Source organism: Eptatretus burgeri, chromosome 6, assembly GCF_056783735.1.
Source record: "Eptatretus burgeri isolate ZD-2024b chromosome 6, Ebu_testis_v1, whole genome shotgun sequence".
Classification (NCBI taxonomy): Eukaryota; Metazoa; Chordata; class Myxini; order Myxiniformes; family Myxinidae; genus Eptatretus; species Eptatretus burgeri.
Window position 1 is genome coordinate 35,856,798 of NC_140966.1, and position 18,053 is coordinate 35,874,850.

At 42.0% G+C, this 18,053-nt stretch overlaps 1 protein-coding gene across 2 annotated transcripts in view; it reads right to left on the reverse strand.

The window, feature by feature from the left end:
- The window catches only part of PAX6 (paired box 6), a 202,453-nt gene extending 185,406 nt beyond the window's left edge, over positions 1 to 17,047 (reverse strand). The window contains exons 1-5 of one of the 2 annotated variants that reach the window (XM_085884549.1): positions 16,883 to 17,047; positions 12,542 to 12,708; positions 7,589 to 7,719; positions 6,938 to 7,153; positions 6,111 to 6,279 (exon numbers count right to left, since the gene is read on the reverse strand). In XM_085884549.1, the coding sequence (XP_085740675.1) occupies positions 6,111 to 6,279; positions 6,938 to 7,153; positions 7,589 to 7,719; positions 12,542 to 12,554 (529 nt within the window). In that variant the 5' untranslated portion in view covers positions 12,555 to 12,708; positions 16,883 to 17,047. The remainder of the gene's footprint in view (positions 1 to 6,110; positions 6,280 to 6,937; positions 7,154 to 7,588; positions 7,720 to 12,541; positions 12,709 to 16,882) is intronic. The other variant, XM_085884551.1, reaches the window with a different exon arrangement.
- Positions 17,048 to 18,053: the final 1,006 nt, after the last annotated feature.

Sequence of the window (18,053 nt, forward strand, 5' to 3'; positions counted from 1 at the left end):
AGTTACTTTGATACATCAACAATGTTTTCATCAAAATACACTGTTCAAGATATCTTAAATATCCAGAAAAGGAGTTTCTCTGATGTCATGCAAGGCATTCCTTAAGGTTTCCATCTGGAAGCTTCTCTAAAAGTGAGGTTTTATGAAATTCTGTCATTTTATCCCATAAACACCAAAAGCGGATTTCTCTGAAACAGTTTAAATGACATCCTTTGCACCCTGAAACATCATGTTGTCACAACGTGACGCATTCCTTGTTTTCAACTTAAATTGGCAATTCAGATTTACTTTTCAAAGTGTGCTTCCTAATGCAAAATGAAACCATGGAAATATATTATTTTTGGGGAAATCATCACTTGGAAACAGCAAGTGACGTGTGCGTGTGCGTGTGCGTGTGCGTGTGCGTGTGCGTGTGCGTGTGTGTATGTGTACGGTCGTAGGCAGCAACGCATAGACATACTCAGAGTGCTTTATAATCACGTGCGACCCGCTCTGCGTGTTGTAAAGGCGCGTCAGTCAATCAACCTTTAAAAGCCCTTAGCTCAGGGGGCGCTGTTTCCACTTAATGGTTTCCTTAAAGTGCAAGCAATGAGCTTGAACAGACAAATCGGTCGTTTGTCTCGAAACACTTTCCATCGGCGAGGTGATCGTTGCACAGCCGCATCGGCGCAAACCCTCGTTGGGTTTTCATTAAATTACACTCTCGAATTAGTGGGACAGAGGGCTCAGTTTCATTTTAAGATGCCGCCGCTCCCTGCGGGTCTCGTCCGCATTCACGAGTCGCCTGCTGGGTGACCCCTGACGAGCAGCCCGAGAATCATTTTTCACACGTTCAGAAGTATTTAAAAGTCCGTCAAATTAGTTTGTTTCACTTGCTATAGTGTGATGGCTGCCATGGAATACACCATGCCAGGGCGGTACAACGTGGGGTTCAAGGGTGTAGAAGAGCGCTCGCTCTCTCTCTCTCTCTCTCTCTCTCTCTCTCTCTCTCTCTCTCTCTCTCTCTCTCTCTCTCTCTCTCTCTCTCTCTCTCTCTCTCTCTCTCTCTCTCTCTCTCTCTCTCTCTCTCTCTCTCTCTCTCTCTCTCTCTCTCTCTCTCTCTCCTCCCCCCTCTTACACACACACACACACATGCTCTTTCAATACAATAAGGTCTCCAATTACCTGACAAAGCAATCATTTATGATAAACTCTTTTGGATACAATTTGAAGCCACGTGAGGCTAGATTGTCCATAGCTTTCGAGTGTAATTGCACTCTTCTTCACTACGCATAAAAAGGATCATTGCTCCATGACCTGGAACAACGGGCGTTCAAAAGGTTGGCGGAACGAGATACTTTTCATAATCCTTTTTACAAAAAAAAAAAATCTGAATAAGAAGAAAATATATCCTTGGACGTTGACAAACTCAAACAAATATTGACGCCTGTTGCACTATCGTGAGAAACCTCGTTTGGAGAACGTTTTGGTGCTATCTTTGCATATAATACAGACTGCCATTTTGCATCTGCACCGTGGCCCTGCAAAATTAATTAACGTTATTAACTCTCCACTTCGGTCAACACTGATGATGGGGACTGCAATCCCTGTCGAGACGATGCGGTGGAAAAACGAAACAGGAAATGAAGGAGGTTCAACCGTGACATTTGGTTTCACCAAATGACAAACCATGATGTGGCCAGGTAGCCAACAGCAACAAGGTACATGTATTACCTGCTTTACCCCTTTTGCTCCAAAACTGATTCATCCGAGCCAAACTCTAACCCCATTCCTGCATCTCATAATACCCGCAACCCCTTTCCAGAGGGGTATATCGTAACCCCGGTCTGCTGAGTCATGGTCTGCCTCGTCCCTGTTGAAGGTCAATCAGTCACAGAAACATTGCACCCGAGCCTTGTCGTCACGTCTTAGTTGGTTCTGGCTGCAGTTCAGCTAAATGTTCTGAAGGTGTTGTCGTCTAACATACACTCATTTTGTTCTCAAGAGACGATCAGTACATACGTGGCCGAACAGGCCAGTTTAAAGTAAATTGACGAAATTTAGTTATAAAAAGTATTTCAATAAACTGCATTAAAAAAAAATTCATTTCATGTTCCTATATTTGTACAGTATTACCGATCAACCTTGTTAATGTTTTAAAATGAGCTACGTGCTCAAACTTTATTCCAAGTCTTAGAATGCTGATTTGAAAGGTTATTGTGGGAATTGAGTCAGGCAAACATGCAACGTGATCAGACACAATCCGAAGATCATTCAGGCCTGATAGGAGGCCGTGAGGCATTATTAGAGTTGAGGAGGGGCATGTGAAAGATTTCCATGAACCTTGCATTTAATGAATAAACGTTAATATATTTTTAGACTTCTCTGGCAGTCCAGGATATTTTAAACCTGCTCCCCCTTGCCCCTCCTCCCTTCCTTTCCCCGAAACCAAATGTAAAATGTGATGGCGAACAACTCAACCCAAGATCATCTGTACTGAAGTCATCCAAAACACAAACAAAGGGTGCATGACGCACATTTATAATTAATTGTTTTGTGTGGAGAACGTAACTCAATCACGACAAACTCAATAACCAGTTAAATGTGGAGCACTCAAGTATATGTGGAACGGTCAACCGGGTATACATGAAATGTTCAACCAGGTATACATGGACCATTTGACCGGTAGGTATACGTGCGTGTTTGGCCAGGTATAGTACAAGTGGAGCTTTTCATACCAAGTATGCATGGAGCATTTAACAAGGTATATGTGGAGCAAGAGACTCACAATTGCCAAAAAACACTTAACATAAAAGTACAATGAGGTGTATAATAAAATGTATGCATAATCATAAATTTTCTTGCCAATTATATACAAAGTTAATATACCTACATATCAAAAATTGTTTAAATCGGTGGTATGTTTAGGACTATCTTGAGTATCTAAATCCACCTACAGTCATATACCGATTATTAAATTAGCAAAACATAAAACACACCTTGTATAACACCTGCCCCATTATAAGCTCTTTAGTGTGGCCGAGTCATGCACGAATTGGTCACTGGCCAGTACAAACTCTGGTGTGTGTGTGTGTGTATGTGTGTATGTGTATGTGTATGTGTATGTGTATGTGTATGTGTATGTGTATGTGTATGTGTATGTGTATGTGTATGTGTATGTGTATGTGTATGTGTATGTGTATGTGTATGTGTGTGTGTGTGTGTGTGTGTGTGTGTGTGTGTGTGTGTGTGTGTGTGTGTGTGTGTGTGTGTGTGTGTGTGTGTGTGTGTGTGTGTGTGTGTGTGTGTGTGTGTGTGTGTGTGTGTGTGTGTGTGTGCGCGTGCATGCATAGACATTGAACAAAATGAGCATCACTCACCAGAAATGTGACATGATCCTGGTGTCATGCATATAAATTGTGCTGTTGCTGCCTCATCAAATTATTGGGATATTATATACACATGTCACAAAAGGGGCTAGCAGGATGGCCTAGAGGTACACACACACTCGCCTCTAAGCTGTCTAACTTGGTTTTGAATCCTGACCCAGCCTCAAACTGTCGTTCTGGTGTTTCACAGGCAGGGTGATTCATCAATGTATGCACCTTCCCTTGGATGGACATTAAGCGGGTGTCCTGTCTGTCAGCATTCATTGACGGACGTTAAAGATCCCATGATATTCTCTGTGAAGAGTAGATTAGCTATCGCCAGCCCCATGAATAAATTCTAAATTTCTGCCCTAACCTGAGTTGAACGTCAGGCCTGGCCAACTGTTTTGTGAAAGACTTGAGCCAAGCATCCCCCGGCGAACCCCACATGAACGTGAGAATATTTGTGGCCATTAAAGTATAAGTTTTGTGTGTCACAAACGACACCAAATGGAATGTATTAAATGGATTAAAAAGGTAAAGACATTAAGATAAAATATTCAAATAAATACATTTAAAAACATTTTCAATGGTCGAGAAGGGGCGCTGCCGTAGAGCATGTTTTTCAGTGGTAAAAACAACAGTTTCCTGTATTTTGAACAACACATCGATTTAGTGGTGAACTTGTGCTAATATAAAATAGCATACAGTAATGTTTAATTTCATAACGGAATGTGTTATAACGATTAGAAATGTATGATAATGCATGAAAACCCTCTAGAAAGGAAGTTAAACATCCATAAGAAAAGCTAAATGCTATAGGTAGAACGTTTGAGTCGTGAGGTTGCATTGCTCGGTTGACTAACTGTCTCGACACAGCTGAAGTTGTGGATCTACTGATATATACCGACAGCCGTGGTTGTGAGCCCACTGTTTGGAGAGGTTATGGGTTGAAAGGGTCGAAACCACGATGGAAAACAGAGCCCTTCTGATGCTCTGGGATCTGTCAAAAGTTTACAAGCTAAGAAGATTGATCCTTTCGATAAATAACTATTTTGAAGTTTATGATTTTAAAGTTTAAATATAAGGTGTTGTAGAATTTGTACAATTTGCAACATCCTTTACAGTTTTGATGTTAATATAATACTTTAGAAATAGACATTACTGTTCGATAAATGATAAAAATTGTGGGGAGCAGATTTAGAACAGTGTGTGTGTGTGTGTGTGTGTGTGTGTGTGTGTGTGTGTGTGTGTGTGTGTGTGTGTGTGTGTGTGTGTGTGTGTGTGTGTGTGTGTGTGTGTGTGTGTGTGTGTGTGTGTGTGCGCACGCGCACGCATGCCAGTTCCACGATCCTCTACCTCGTAGAGTCCGGCAGTGTGTGCACATGCACACGCACGCATGCTTTAACCTTGCATGGATTTGTTCAGGTAGCCACGGCGGGACAGGCTCCCTGGTAACGGCTGGCTAGGAGACGTAAGGTTTGCGCAGTCTCTCGTGTCGGACTCGCCCCTTTAATAAGGACAGGGAGCTCTCCCGTGGGGGTCGGGGCAAATAGCACCTTCATTCAAATATGCCTGAAATACCTCATACATGGGTAACACCCTCAGTGTCATCCTAACGCGATGGACTCGACTATGTGTGCATGACAAAGCATCAAGAGTAACCGCAATACTTTGAACTAATGTGTTACCTGCTTACAATAGCACATAACCCTTGGCACATTTGTTTTAGAACTCTTTCTCATAATACGACCACATATTGTTAAAAAAAAAATACAATTAATGCCACTAAACCATTTAAATGTGAAAACACGTTCACAATGCTAATAAGAGGTGATTAATATAACCGGATTTTTGTAGTCCATATTTAACACCACGAAATATAACACCTCCATTGGCCCCTCTCTACATGCGCACTGTATATGGACATCCGCTGTTGTCCAGACGGGGATGCCTTAAGCCAACAAAATATAAATTGCTGCCATTATTGAGACATTATTTTATATTGTGCTTTTACAAAAAAATATAAACTTTTAACCTATGAATCGATCTTCAACTTCTATGTTAGACAACTGACTTTCTGATCAACCATCACATATATCACGCATCACATCGGTGGGGGGCGGGGGGGTTGTGCACAGCTGTTGGGGGGGTGGGGAGGTGATGAGGTTTAAACCGTAAATTTATTGGATTCTTACCGCTTCACAGTGAAATTTCTTACCACTTCACAGCCAAATTTTTTCACAAACCATTCTACAAAAATAAATAAAATAATAAAATGAGCCTTAATTGTGTAAAAAGACATGCTCATAAAACGCTAATTGTTTTTACATTATTTACCATTCAGGTCGATGATGGAACTTCAAAATTCCAGACAACATTAATATTGCTCCGAACAAAGTGTTACATTGTAATATGTATTTTAACTCACCATCTATAGCTACCAGGACCCCTGAACAAAGCACAATCTCTAATTATTTTATCATGTTTCCAATAGTCTTAAATACACATTTTATAGATTTGTAATGCATTGTTTATAAGCATTGTCATGCAGACTTTATTTGGCAATATGGCGATATTTGTAGATTATACTTGAGATAGGGTGTTTCTTATACACATTTTACCAAAGGGAATAAGTGGTGACAAAGTGCGGAGGAGGGAGAAAAAGTGTTAATGGGGGAATAAGAAAGGAAGTCATAGTTGAAGCAACAAGTGAGTAGAAACAGAACTTGCGTGAAATTCGTGGATAGTTCTCGTACCCACCTTGTATGCCTTGTCCGGTAATTGATGTGGTGGGATACCATCCAGGCCGGCCGACCCAGCCAGCCCCCTGCCCGTTTAGCATGCGGAGTTTATCGTATACCCCTTCAGCTCCCATAGGCTGTTGCTTTTCGGTCGCCAGGTTGCGTAGGACGCGGTTTATGGAAGAAACCTTTGAGGCCAAGGGACAGGAAAGAAATCAGTTTGTGAAATAGGCACCAAGCTGTCCACATATTCCTTCGGAATTTGAACACATTATATGCCTTGTATACAAATAAAACAATCCAATATTTAGCGGTGTTGTCATATCGTGAACATGTCCAAGGCGAAGAACCAGTTCTAAACAGGTGACCAATTAATCGCAATGTATGAGATGTGATGGGAATGGAGCAAGAGAGGGCAATGCAACAAGGTTTTAACCACTCCACCACAAAGCCGCTTAGCATATGTTAATTCAAATGTTTATTTACGCACACACACATATATATATATATATATATATATATATATATATATATATATATATATATATATATATATATATATATATATATATATATATATATACATATATATATATATATATATATATATATATATATATATATGTAACTCCCAAAGACGTGCAATAAAACAAGGAATTTAAACAGAAATTAAAAGACAATCCCATTACTTTTACTTTTCATTTGAGATAATCATCAGAAGCAAAAGTGCTTTCAAAGATCACACCGAGTGCTCGTACATATGAATGTCTCTGCACAAAAAAAGGAAAATGCGTAAATGCGCAAATTGATTGTGCCTTGTCCTTCGCAAGACGATCGCCTACTTACGCTGGGAATGTTGTCGTTGGTGCAGGCCCCTTCGGATAGAAGTCGGTCTCGAATCTCCCACGCGAAGATCGACGGACACTCCCGTTTGAACTGTGCGATCTTCGTTACCACCTCCGGAGTGGCCACTCGGGGCTTGCTGCCGCCTATCGCCCGTGGTCGGATCGAGCCAGTCTCATAGTATCGGCCCAGAATCTTGCTCACACACCCGTTGGACACCTTGTAGGTTTCAGGATAAATGTGACAGGTCGACCGAAGTCACTCCATGTATATATACGATGTGTATACATGATGACATTGATGTGCATCTATCCCCATGCGTGCGATTAAAAACTTTGCATTCTAATTAGAATTTTGTGATCAACTCCACAACTTCCCTCTCAAAGTTCAGTAATTATGCATACAGCAGGTTACAACACCGAGTTGTACAGGTGTATATACACCTGCATATCAAAAATCGCGTGGGTTTATCGCGGGTATGACAATCACGAATGCCTACCTCGTGGTCCATTGCCGGACAGCCTCGTCCAAACCGGTGGTTAGAGAAAACAAAACCCAGGAAAGTGCAGGTGTAAAAGGAGGTGGGGGAGATAGAGGTTGTGGGGGAGGGGGGAGGGTGGTGGCGAAGTCGCTTCGGAGTTCCACTGGATTTACCTGGAGGATGCGGGAAATGTCGCAGGGACGTGCTCCGCTGTGCGCCAGTTCCACGATCTTCTGCCTCGTAGAGTCCGGCAGCGGACGCCCGTTCACGAACACGCCGCCCAGTTGGTTAACGCCGCTATGTCCTGTCAATGCGAGCGGCGACAGCAGCCCGCCCGTACAACGTCAGTTGCTGCAATCCCACCTCCACTCCCCTTCTGTCTACATCTCCCTGACCGTTCCGCTGCCCGCGGAAGAAAAGAAACAAACACGCTCAATTGAAAACTACAGTGCTACCTGACTAAATGGCACTGTTGTATAACTCTGCAGCTCTAACTCAACTATAATGGTTATATACATAGGAAGAAAAATAACGCATTTCCAATCGACGCCAAGACCTTGACCTTTAACTGAATTTCAGAACTCCTCCAAGCACACTCCATTGGAACCGCATTCCCAAATTATGCACATACCAAGACAAACAAACAATTCGCCAAAATTGGATTTTACCGTCTCGAGCTCCAAATCCCTTCGAGCACAAAATCCTTCGATCCACACAACTGGCAAGTCTGGGCTCGAACGTTGGGAGTACAAGGACTGCCTCGCTGTGAGAGCGCGATTCTGCCGCCAAGCAGCAAATATGCACGAATTTTAAGAAGCGGGTGGGGGGACGCTGAGCTTATTTGACATTCGTCTCCCGAATAAAGTCACAGAGACGTCAAGTTTGAGTCTAATCTTCGCAAATAAGGTTCTAAAGTCGTTCGGCATTACACACGCTACACTTGCCGGAGACGGCCTTGCCAGCGGTGTCACATCGAGTCACGAATTTCATGAAGTTCTGCCCCGTACGGCACCAGGGTGCGGGAGGCACACTCTCAGCTTGCTCGACGCCTTGCCTGCCTTTTTCCCCAGGGCTGAGAGCGCTGTGTCGAGTACGCTGTCTCGGCTGAAGCATGAATGCACAGTGTATAGGATGTGCAAGTATAGTGTCATTCGTAACGAGCCCGTGCGATTCAATTATTTGCCAGACACGCCTTCGTGTTTCCAATGACTGGAACAGAATTCATAGAACAAGGAAAAAAAAATCCACAAATGGTTCAGGTCAAGACTGATGAAGGAAAATTTTAAGATGGAAAGCATTTATATTTTTCAACTGTACATCATATATAAATGGTACATACTGGGCAAAAAATAAAAATCCGTGTTTCGTGCTTATAAAAAAATTATATATGTATATATATATATATATATATATATATATATATATATATATATATATATATATATATATATATATATATATATATATATATATATATATATCATTGAGAGCATCTGTATTGCTTAACTCTAGGTTTTCATCAGTACCTCTCGCAAAACAAGTGTTTAAACAGACAACCAGTTTTGCCATCATGTCCCCAAAGTGCGTAATCATTTCTGTCCGAACATCGACCAACAGAGTTGAAATTTTTCTGCCGTCAGCAAGTGCTTCGTAATTGAAATCACGATCCTCAGAAGTTTACAAAAGTCGTGAATCGCTCGCTATTATCTGCTTCCCGACTCCTTGCCGCTCGTTACACGTATTGTTAGCTGTGTCCAAATGATCGCCAAAATAGCGTCTCCTTGTTACGCTTCATTTCCATCAATGCCTGTCTCCAACGAACCGTGCGACTGCGGGCGTTTACACGAACCCCCGAAGAAGGCCTTGAACACACCAGGAGAGCACGTGACTGGATTAGGAAGAAAAAAAAAATCATGATTTATATTCTTTGCAACATTAACCGAGGGCTTGCAAAGTGTGTGCCCAAACCAATGGAATGGGTCGCCGTACGCTTTTTGACCCGTCGGGTCGACCCAGGTATTGCAAAATATACCACATTCACTTGTCGATTACTATTGTAGTATATAGTTTACAAATGACACCAAAAAAAACACAAGTCATCTTCATCAAGGGTTCTAACAAATTGCTGCAGCGTGCTCACGGATGGTGAAATACGAAGAATCAAACTTTACAGAATACCCCCTACCCCACCCACTACCTCCTCCCCTGCCATTTCTCCTCCTCCCCCACCCTTCCGTACTGCATTTCACACATTTAAATCACCCATTCATGGTACGTCCCCAAGCAGACGCTCAATGAGTTCAAACATCTGGAGGTGATGGGGACTCCACGCGGGCCTGCCACTCGTGCAAACAGATGAGCCTCACAGATAAAGTGCTCTTGTTACCGAACTTTGCGTTCGGATCTGCCGCGCGATTCTAAAGTTTGCGGGCGGGAGGTTTGACCCTCTGTTGAATGACTCGCCAAATCTTTGACGCCTTGTTTCTAATGCGCGAAAATGGCGACACCCGGCCGTGTAGGCGGAAAACGTTTGCACGGTTGCGGTGTGTGCATCTTGACAAAGCATGGGATGCTCGGAAGCACAGCTAGTGCGACCACGGATGATCAATTGGGACAGATAAGAAAAAAAAAGTCTTATCCTTAATTACCCCCATTGTTGAATCTCCACTAAGTCTACTGTATAAAGACACTAAACTTGTCCAAAAGGCCGACAAATTATTCCCTATGCATTTTGGTTGCTTTCAACTTTATACATGGAGCAACTGCAGAAATACGTATGTACATAATATATTATCCCAAATAACTCGATAACTATGGTATGGAACATGCCATAACAAAGGCTATAATGTTTATGGTACCCAACACAATCTTCATTTCCATTCCAATACAGCAACGGCCTTTTGGAAAGAGCAGGGTGTTTAAGCAATAATAGGGGTGGAGGGGGTAGGGTAGCATGGCTGAACAATGTGGGACAAATTTAAACAAAGAGCCCACTCCGCTTTTCTTATTGCGATTTAAACACACGCTGTCTGAGTACTTTGTCTTGGTTTGTTCTCTTGCTTCGAACAAATTGTTAAATGTAGATCGAAGCCATTGCGGATGTTTAAAACACTCTTGTGACTCGCTGTTATGACATCATAGCAAGAAAACCAGCTTGGAAAAAAAAACTTTTGATGGGTTTATAAAGTTTCATAAGCTTTGTTTTTTTTCCTTCAAGAAGTGAAACTTTTTTTTTTTAAACAATTCCTTTTAACTGCACTAAAAAATGATTATCAGTCACCCACCGCCCACCCCGCCCCAATGTCATACACACATAAATCCATGACAGCATTTCTACAATTATACATATAATATATGAACAAAGATTCTCTGTATGACATATATTGTGCAGAATAGAATTGAGAGCAATACAAGAGACTTAGAAATTCAGCAATATGAAAGGATCGTTCAAAACTGCGGAAGTGAAGCTGTTAGACGGAAAATAATCGAACCAGAGTTCATAGAACATCTTACGCTGCGCGGTCTTGAGAAAAAGGACATGGGAAGGGTCATTTACACAATTAATTTGCATTTCCAAGCACGATCTATATTTCCCACAAGCCTTGATTTTGTCCGAATCTTGATATTCCCCAACATTGAGAGTGCGAGCGGCAAATTTGATTGGCCGAGATGGCATCAAATTGTGCAATATTTTTTCCGAGTACTACAAAACTGGAGGTTTTTGCAAGTATCAACAATGCACTTTATGTTCCACAATGTTCAAGTATATAAGTAAATTTAAATAAAATAAAGGTTTTAAAGGCTGTAGAAAAAACAAACAAACATTTTCTCTGAAGTTTACCACTATTAATGCACAATCTTTTTACACCGCCTTATTTAACATGTTACATTACTTCTTCATGCCTGTTGTTTGTGTCCTTTATGATGTCTCTAAAATCAGTAAGTTTCCTGTTTGTAATGATTTTCAATTTTGTTTGATTGTCAGACAGGCAGACAGACTAAACAAGAATTACCTTACTCCTTTCTCTGTGCGCGTGCACACTCGGGACAAAATTCCGTACAATTTGCCAAATTCAGAGCCAAAGTACTGCTAAATTGCAGGTTGTACTGGTACAGGTACAGGCCAAAGTACTGCAGGTTGGTGTTCCGATTTGTATTCTACAGTGTTCAAAATGTAAAATTCAATTGAAATTGAGTAGTTCCTCAATCATAGACTGACATATGTACACTCACAGACAGAGTGAAGTAATTTCTTCATCCGGTTTAGCGCTTTGTGCATTGGGTAAATTGTATAGGTTGTGTACATGTTTGCGACAATCAAGCAGATATAAAAACAAGGCCTGATGGTACAGCAACTGGCAGAGTTTCATATAAACATGTGGAAAAACAGCCATGTAGTGTGGCCTCCTCGTGCCACAGAACTTCCCTGCTCCATGAGAAATCCGAGCCATTATTCAATGGTGGAAACCAAACTCTTTACAAACTCAATCACCGCATCCCGCCAATTTTATAGATACACCTCAATGTGTTTCAAAATCTCGCTCTGGCCAACCAGAGAAATAATTGCTCAAAGGCCTATCTGTAAGTCTATAGTTAAACACAGTTGAGGGGGTGGGGGGAAGAAGGATGATTGTTCAGTTTGTCACGTGAAATAGTTTTAAATTGTTGGTCGAACACAAAATAGAAAAAGAACTCTCTCTTCATTGCAGTGTTTAACCCAGGCCACTTACTTTGGGATAACTCCTGGTAAGTTGAAACTTACATAAAGGATGGTGAAAAACATGCTGACTGCAATTGCAGTGTTGTACAAATGCAAACCAATGTCCTAATTTCATAATATTTGACAAAACGAGGATTCAACACACTGGGATGTATAGTCACAGGAAAATAGTCCCAGTAAAAAACCCAATAATCGGTTGATATAAACATTTAATCGATATTAGTTTGACTACTGAAATGTCACCAACGGAAAATAAAATCAAGTGACAAACACTGCAGACTTTTCCCCAAAACAGGCATTTGGAATCAAAGACGTCCGCATGCAATGACATTAAAGAGCTCGAAGTTCATGAAACTCACTCTGACTTGCACCTGAGGATGAGTCCGTGTAGATGACCCACGCGTACCTTTGTGCGGCATGGTTTGTGCTTCCCAGGAACAGGCTTGCGCGAAGCCTCTTTCCGGGGCGCGAAAAAGGCCCTCAATGTCTGCGGAGTTTGTCTCTCAGCCAGGGAAGAGTGTCCGCGTAAACCGGAGAGGTTGGGTGTCGCTTCGGGTGGGTATTGGGACAACCCTGTGTAGATAAAGAGGAAAGAGTCAATGAGCTCAGATCGTGCATCCGCCCGAGAGGGCAGCGCCGAAAGAACCACGTGATCAGCCCTTGCAGCCAGGACGGATTCAAAATTAAAAGCAAATAAAGAAATACAAACGTCATTTTACATCACGCTTTCGACTTTATTGATGGCAATGTACAGCAATCAACACTCTCCGCCCTCACATTTTAAAATTGCAGGTGCTCGTCAGGCACTATCATGTTTTATGCGTTAATTTCCCAACAGATCAAATGTATTCGCACCGGTATTTATGGCAGCCTGGGACAATCGTTGCAATGACATTCTTCGGAAGAATATTTTCCATACAACTCTTGAATGTTCCACAACCAAACCCTTACCATAAAAAAACAAGATTTATTTGGGGTGGGGGGGGGGAAATATATCACAAACATTACAGCGAGATTCTAATCGACATCATGAGTCCAACCAAATTCAATGCGAGGACCAACTGCCGATCATCCGGCAGAATTATATGTATATCTGCAGACTATTTCTATCCCAATGTGGAATGCTCCTATCCTGATGTGGAATGCATGGCAAGAAGAAGAGCACTTCAAACGCCCCCAATAAAGATGTGTACGTATTCACTTGACTTCACTTGACATCTGAAAGGCGCCGCGAGTCGCTGCTCATCAATAAAGCTGAGTACGTGCTCTGACAGGCAGAGCACACAACTTCATTCCAAATCTTCGTGCAGCGAAGCTTTATCTCACCCAGTAACTGAACTCACAATAAATATTATATATATATACACACACACTTTATAGTAGAATGATGTCCCTCCACCCCCCCCCCCCCCCAACGCAAACTCACGAATGAAGATATTTACACACTGGAGCTTCTTCTCGGGAGCTATATTGAGCAAAGTTTCTGGATAAGGTCTAAGCAGATTTGTTGGACGGAGCAGAGTGCTTGGACACAAAGGCCTCGGACAATGACTCGATAGGCTGAACGCATGACTGCAAGTTTGCATGGAAACGCACTGAGGCCCGCCAAGCGCTCCTCAATGAGAAGAACGGCCTCTTGTGTTCTTTACCGAGACACAATGGCCGGGCGTGCGATTTGTGGTGCAAAGGCCATAAACAAGAGGTGAAGCTCGAGTCAGCACTATAACACCAACACCAATTTCATCCCCCCCTATTCTTATCAACAGTTGAAAAGATAAAAGTGACTGCATGAGTGCCATCAGTTTGCAGCGATATTTTAACAACTGATTAATTTACGATCTGTTGTAGCATCTCACATGGTCGACGTATTGACAAATGATGGCTTTTTGAGTCGACAGAAGCCCGTGCCAATGTGTGTGTTTTCATCCAGGAGATTGTGAAAGAAAAAGCTTTTTGATGGAGCAATATATAAAAATGTATATACATATATATATATATATATATATATATATATATATATATATATATATATATATATATATATAGATGTTATAGACATACATATATATATATATACATTAATATATATATATAAATATATATATGTACATACATACAAACGTACACACACACACACACACACACACACACACACACACACACACACACACACACACACACACACACACACACACACACACACACACACACACACACACACACACACACACACACACACACACCATGTGTACAGGGACAACCACCACTTCTTAACACACCATCCATTTGCGGGCAGTTTGAGGTTGTGTGTGCACTTATCGCCCTCGTGAATATAACCTCTATTGCCGGTCGGGGACTCTGATGCGGCTGATGCGGCTCCACTGACCACTTGTGCAACGCCCCTCCCCCCACCACCACCACCTCCCGGGTCGAGCTCATCCTGGAAGGTCAGAATGGCTCCCTGAAGCCGCATGCATTTGCTGCGCCTTTTCAATCAATCTCTGCCCCTTTGCAGCTCTAATACCCCATGTAATTACCAAGCTAAGGGGAGACAAATTTGTCCCATTTCATTTCTCCATGTCTGCATCGATGCTGCATGTCCACAGTTCGATCAGCAATGCTTTATAGGTGCTAGGCTCGATTGCAGTCCTCCGCGGGACGGAGGGACCAAAGAGACCTTCGGACGTGGAACGTTAAGCCTCGAGCTGAAGTTTCTAATGAGAAGTCGATAAGCCTAGCCTAGGGCCCTGAGGTCTTAAAGAAAGCTTAAAACGGGCTTGGCGCACTTCAGGACAACAGGTGAAGAGTTACCGTTAGATTTGCTGTTCTTGTTGTTGTATTCCTAAGACAATAACTTTCATGGATGTAGTAAATGGACAGAAACCTTGAAAGTAAGTGCAGTGCTCAGCTCTCTTTTAAAATGCGTTTGTACATTATCGAGGAACGGTATTATTTCCATGCACAAGACGATGGATGATAACTACTCCTCGATTTGTAACCGAGTCAACATTAATCACCTCATTTGTTCGCCAGAATCGGAGCAGCTTTGTGCCGTTAAAACTTTGAAAAGCAATCGGCACTCATCTGAATCAACGATGGGTGGCAATTCACCCGATTTGAAACGTGCGAAATTCTCAAATTTTACATTCCACTGTTGTGATGAACTTCTACAAATGCAACACTTTACGATTGGAATTGGAATTTTACGAAAAAGAACATCGTTTTCGGATAATATTTTGTATTCTCGATACTCCGTTGTGATAGTCGCGTCCGATTCAGCATAAAAAGGAAACTTGCGCGAACAATAATTTCTTTAAAATCCCCTTCTTTTCGAACATTTTGTTTCTCATAAGTTTGAGTATTTTACTCGTAATGTAAACGACCAAACCGAGTAACATCTGCACAATAATGCCCAAGTAGCCGAGTACTTGCACACAGGCCCAATTGCTTGCTCCTGAAATCATTACGCAATTTGATCGATTCATAAAACTCCTGAAATGTAGACAATCGATCTTTATAACATGCAAGCAGCGGTGCTGGCATACTCGTGCGACGTAGCAATTTATCATCTGGTTTTCTATTCCCATTAGGAAGTTGCCTTTTAACCGCATTGCAATTTTCCAAGGGGAATATATTTGAGAATTTTTCAGATGATTTCACGAACTCAGATTGATAAACTCTTAGGAAACTCCAGTGTCCTAAATGAAGAGCGAAACGTGTTCTCCCATGGTTGACTATTTGATTATCGTCAAATGCAACGAGACCTCGGGGAAATGCTGAGCAAACACACTAAATCGCATCCTTCGCCTGAAATGCAGACCTCCTGATAATTAATAAATAAAATACCTTCCCCTGCCCCTTCTCAGTAGCTGGTTCTTATAGCACTAGTGCACACGTAAATATTTACGAATTGAAGTATAATCAAATGTTTGAAACAACATAAATATAAAATAACACTTCTAGGACCGATGCTGCAAATATTATCTACAATGTGTTTGGCATTAAAGGAAGAGATCACAAAGAAAGAACAAAAATAACCCAGCAATGCTTTGAGCAATATGTGAGGCAAACGTCACGTACTTTGCACTCAGCAAATAACCAAACCTGTTACACAAATGTGAACTATACACTCTTGGTATATACACTGAGGTTTATTAATTCGACGGATGTAAATACACTGTTTTTGGTGTGAAAGTAGATTCAGTGAAAGCAAAAACTTGGAATTGCGTCACGACGTGCAAACACACAAGCATGTTGAAACGTTCATCAAAATCGAACGTTTGTTTTTCACCCAACGTGAAAATTATAATTTTCACAAATTTGTCAACGTGTGCCTCCGATCGTTCACTTTAAATCACACGCGCTGCGATTGTAATTAAAACTTCCAAGAAAATACTGTGAATGTGGCCGATATTTATCTTTCGGTTTCTAATGCAATTATACATTTAAGTCGAAATACGATTTCGCTAATGAGGAGAGGGACATGGCGTTTCAAATCGGTAGCAAACAAGAAAAAAAAAAGTTTGAAGGCGTCGAGCATGCTCAACTCCCTAGGCCTCCAGCAGTCGACTCCAATTAGCGTTGGAAAGCCGGCGTCTGATTCTGACAGAGAAACCTTTCGGGCGAGCTCAGAATACGCAGCTTAAAAAAAAAACAACACAAGACACCACCCCTCCCAGCTCCCACTACCCCCCCCCAACCCGAACTCTGTCACGGGTGTCGCGCTAAGTTGTCCAAGTGGTCGTACCTTTGCTTGATGGCTCAGGATGCGTCGCCGTCAAATTCGTCAGAAGGCGATTTTTCTTGGTTGAAAGACGGCGGAGAAAGTGGCGAGGCACGTCCGTTTGTCGTAAGCTCTGCTAAGGCGCCGCCCCGAACTGGCCATTCATAGCCGCTCTGAGTGGGGCTTCTCCAAACTTTGTCCTGACCGTAGCCAGTTTGTCTGCCATTGGTCGATTCTTTGCGCCTTCATCATCTCCATTGGCCCCGTTGAGCGCGGCTTGCTCCGCGCCTTGCTTCCCATTCGGCCAAGAGCCATGAGAGGCGGACCCAACCATGGGTTGTCCCGTCTCGACACATGGCCCGTCTCGACACTGCGAGGAAGCTCTCTCCAGCCCCCACTCCTCACCACCACGTTAGGGGACAATCTTCATGTCCCTCGCAGGTGTAACATATGCCGAGGTGCACTGCAAGTGGAAGCTATCTTAGTGTATTCGACAGGGCACATTTTGAGGAATATATATATATATATATATATATATATATATATATATATATATATATATATATATATATATATATATATATATATATATCGTGATCGGAATTTGAGGCAACCCCTGGAGTATTCACTCTGGGGTGATTGCGATGAGCTTGTTTTATATGCTGCTGTGAATGATGAAGTCATATTAGTCATGGGTGTTTGGAATACGCCCCTAGGTAGCAAATCACAAGATGCAGAATAAATATAAATTCTGAAAAGTCAGCAGAAACTTGAGAAAATTGCAGTTTATTCACGCTGTATAAACAAGTTGCGTAATTTGTCTGATTGATAATCCCAGGTCACCTCACGTGTGCATAGCATACGCCATCTTCTTTATACTACGTTAGTGAATCTACATATCATTACACCTAGTTATTAACGCTGCAGCTTCTCAAGATCCATCTTCGTGCAAGCACCAAACTAAGTGTGGCTCGTGGGAAGACCCTACAATTCAAACAGACAGACGGACTTTTATAACTGCCAGATAACTTACATTGTGTAATCATGAGGTCCAAGAGAGGAATATGAGAGGCTTTTGAGATGTGATGAACACAAGTTTCTCAATGATCATGAAAAGCATTAAAGACCTTGTTGGCCTACACTTTAAGGGTTGTCTTCACTTTTGCGCAAAACGCGCAGTTTGTTTGCGGAAAGT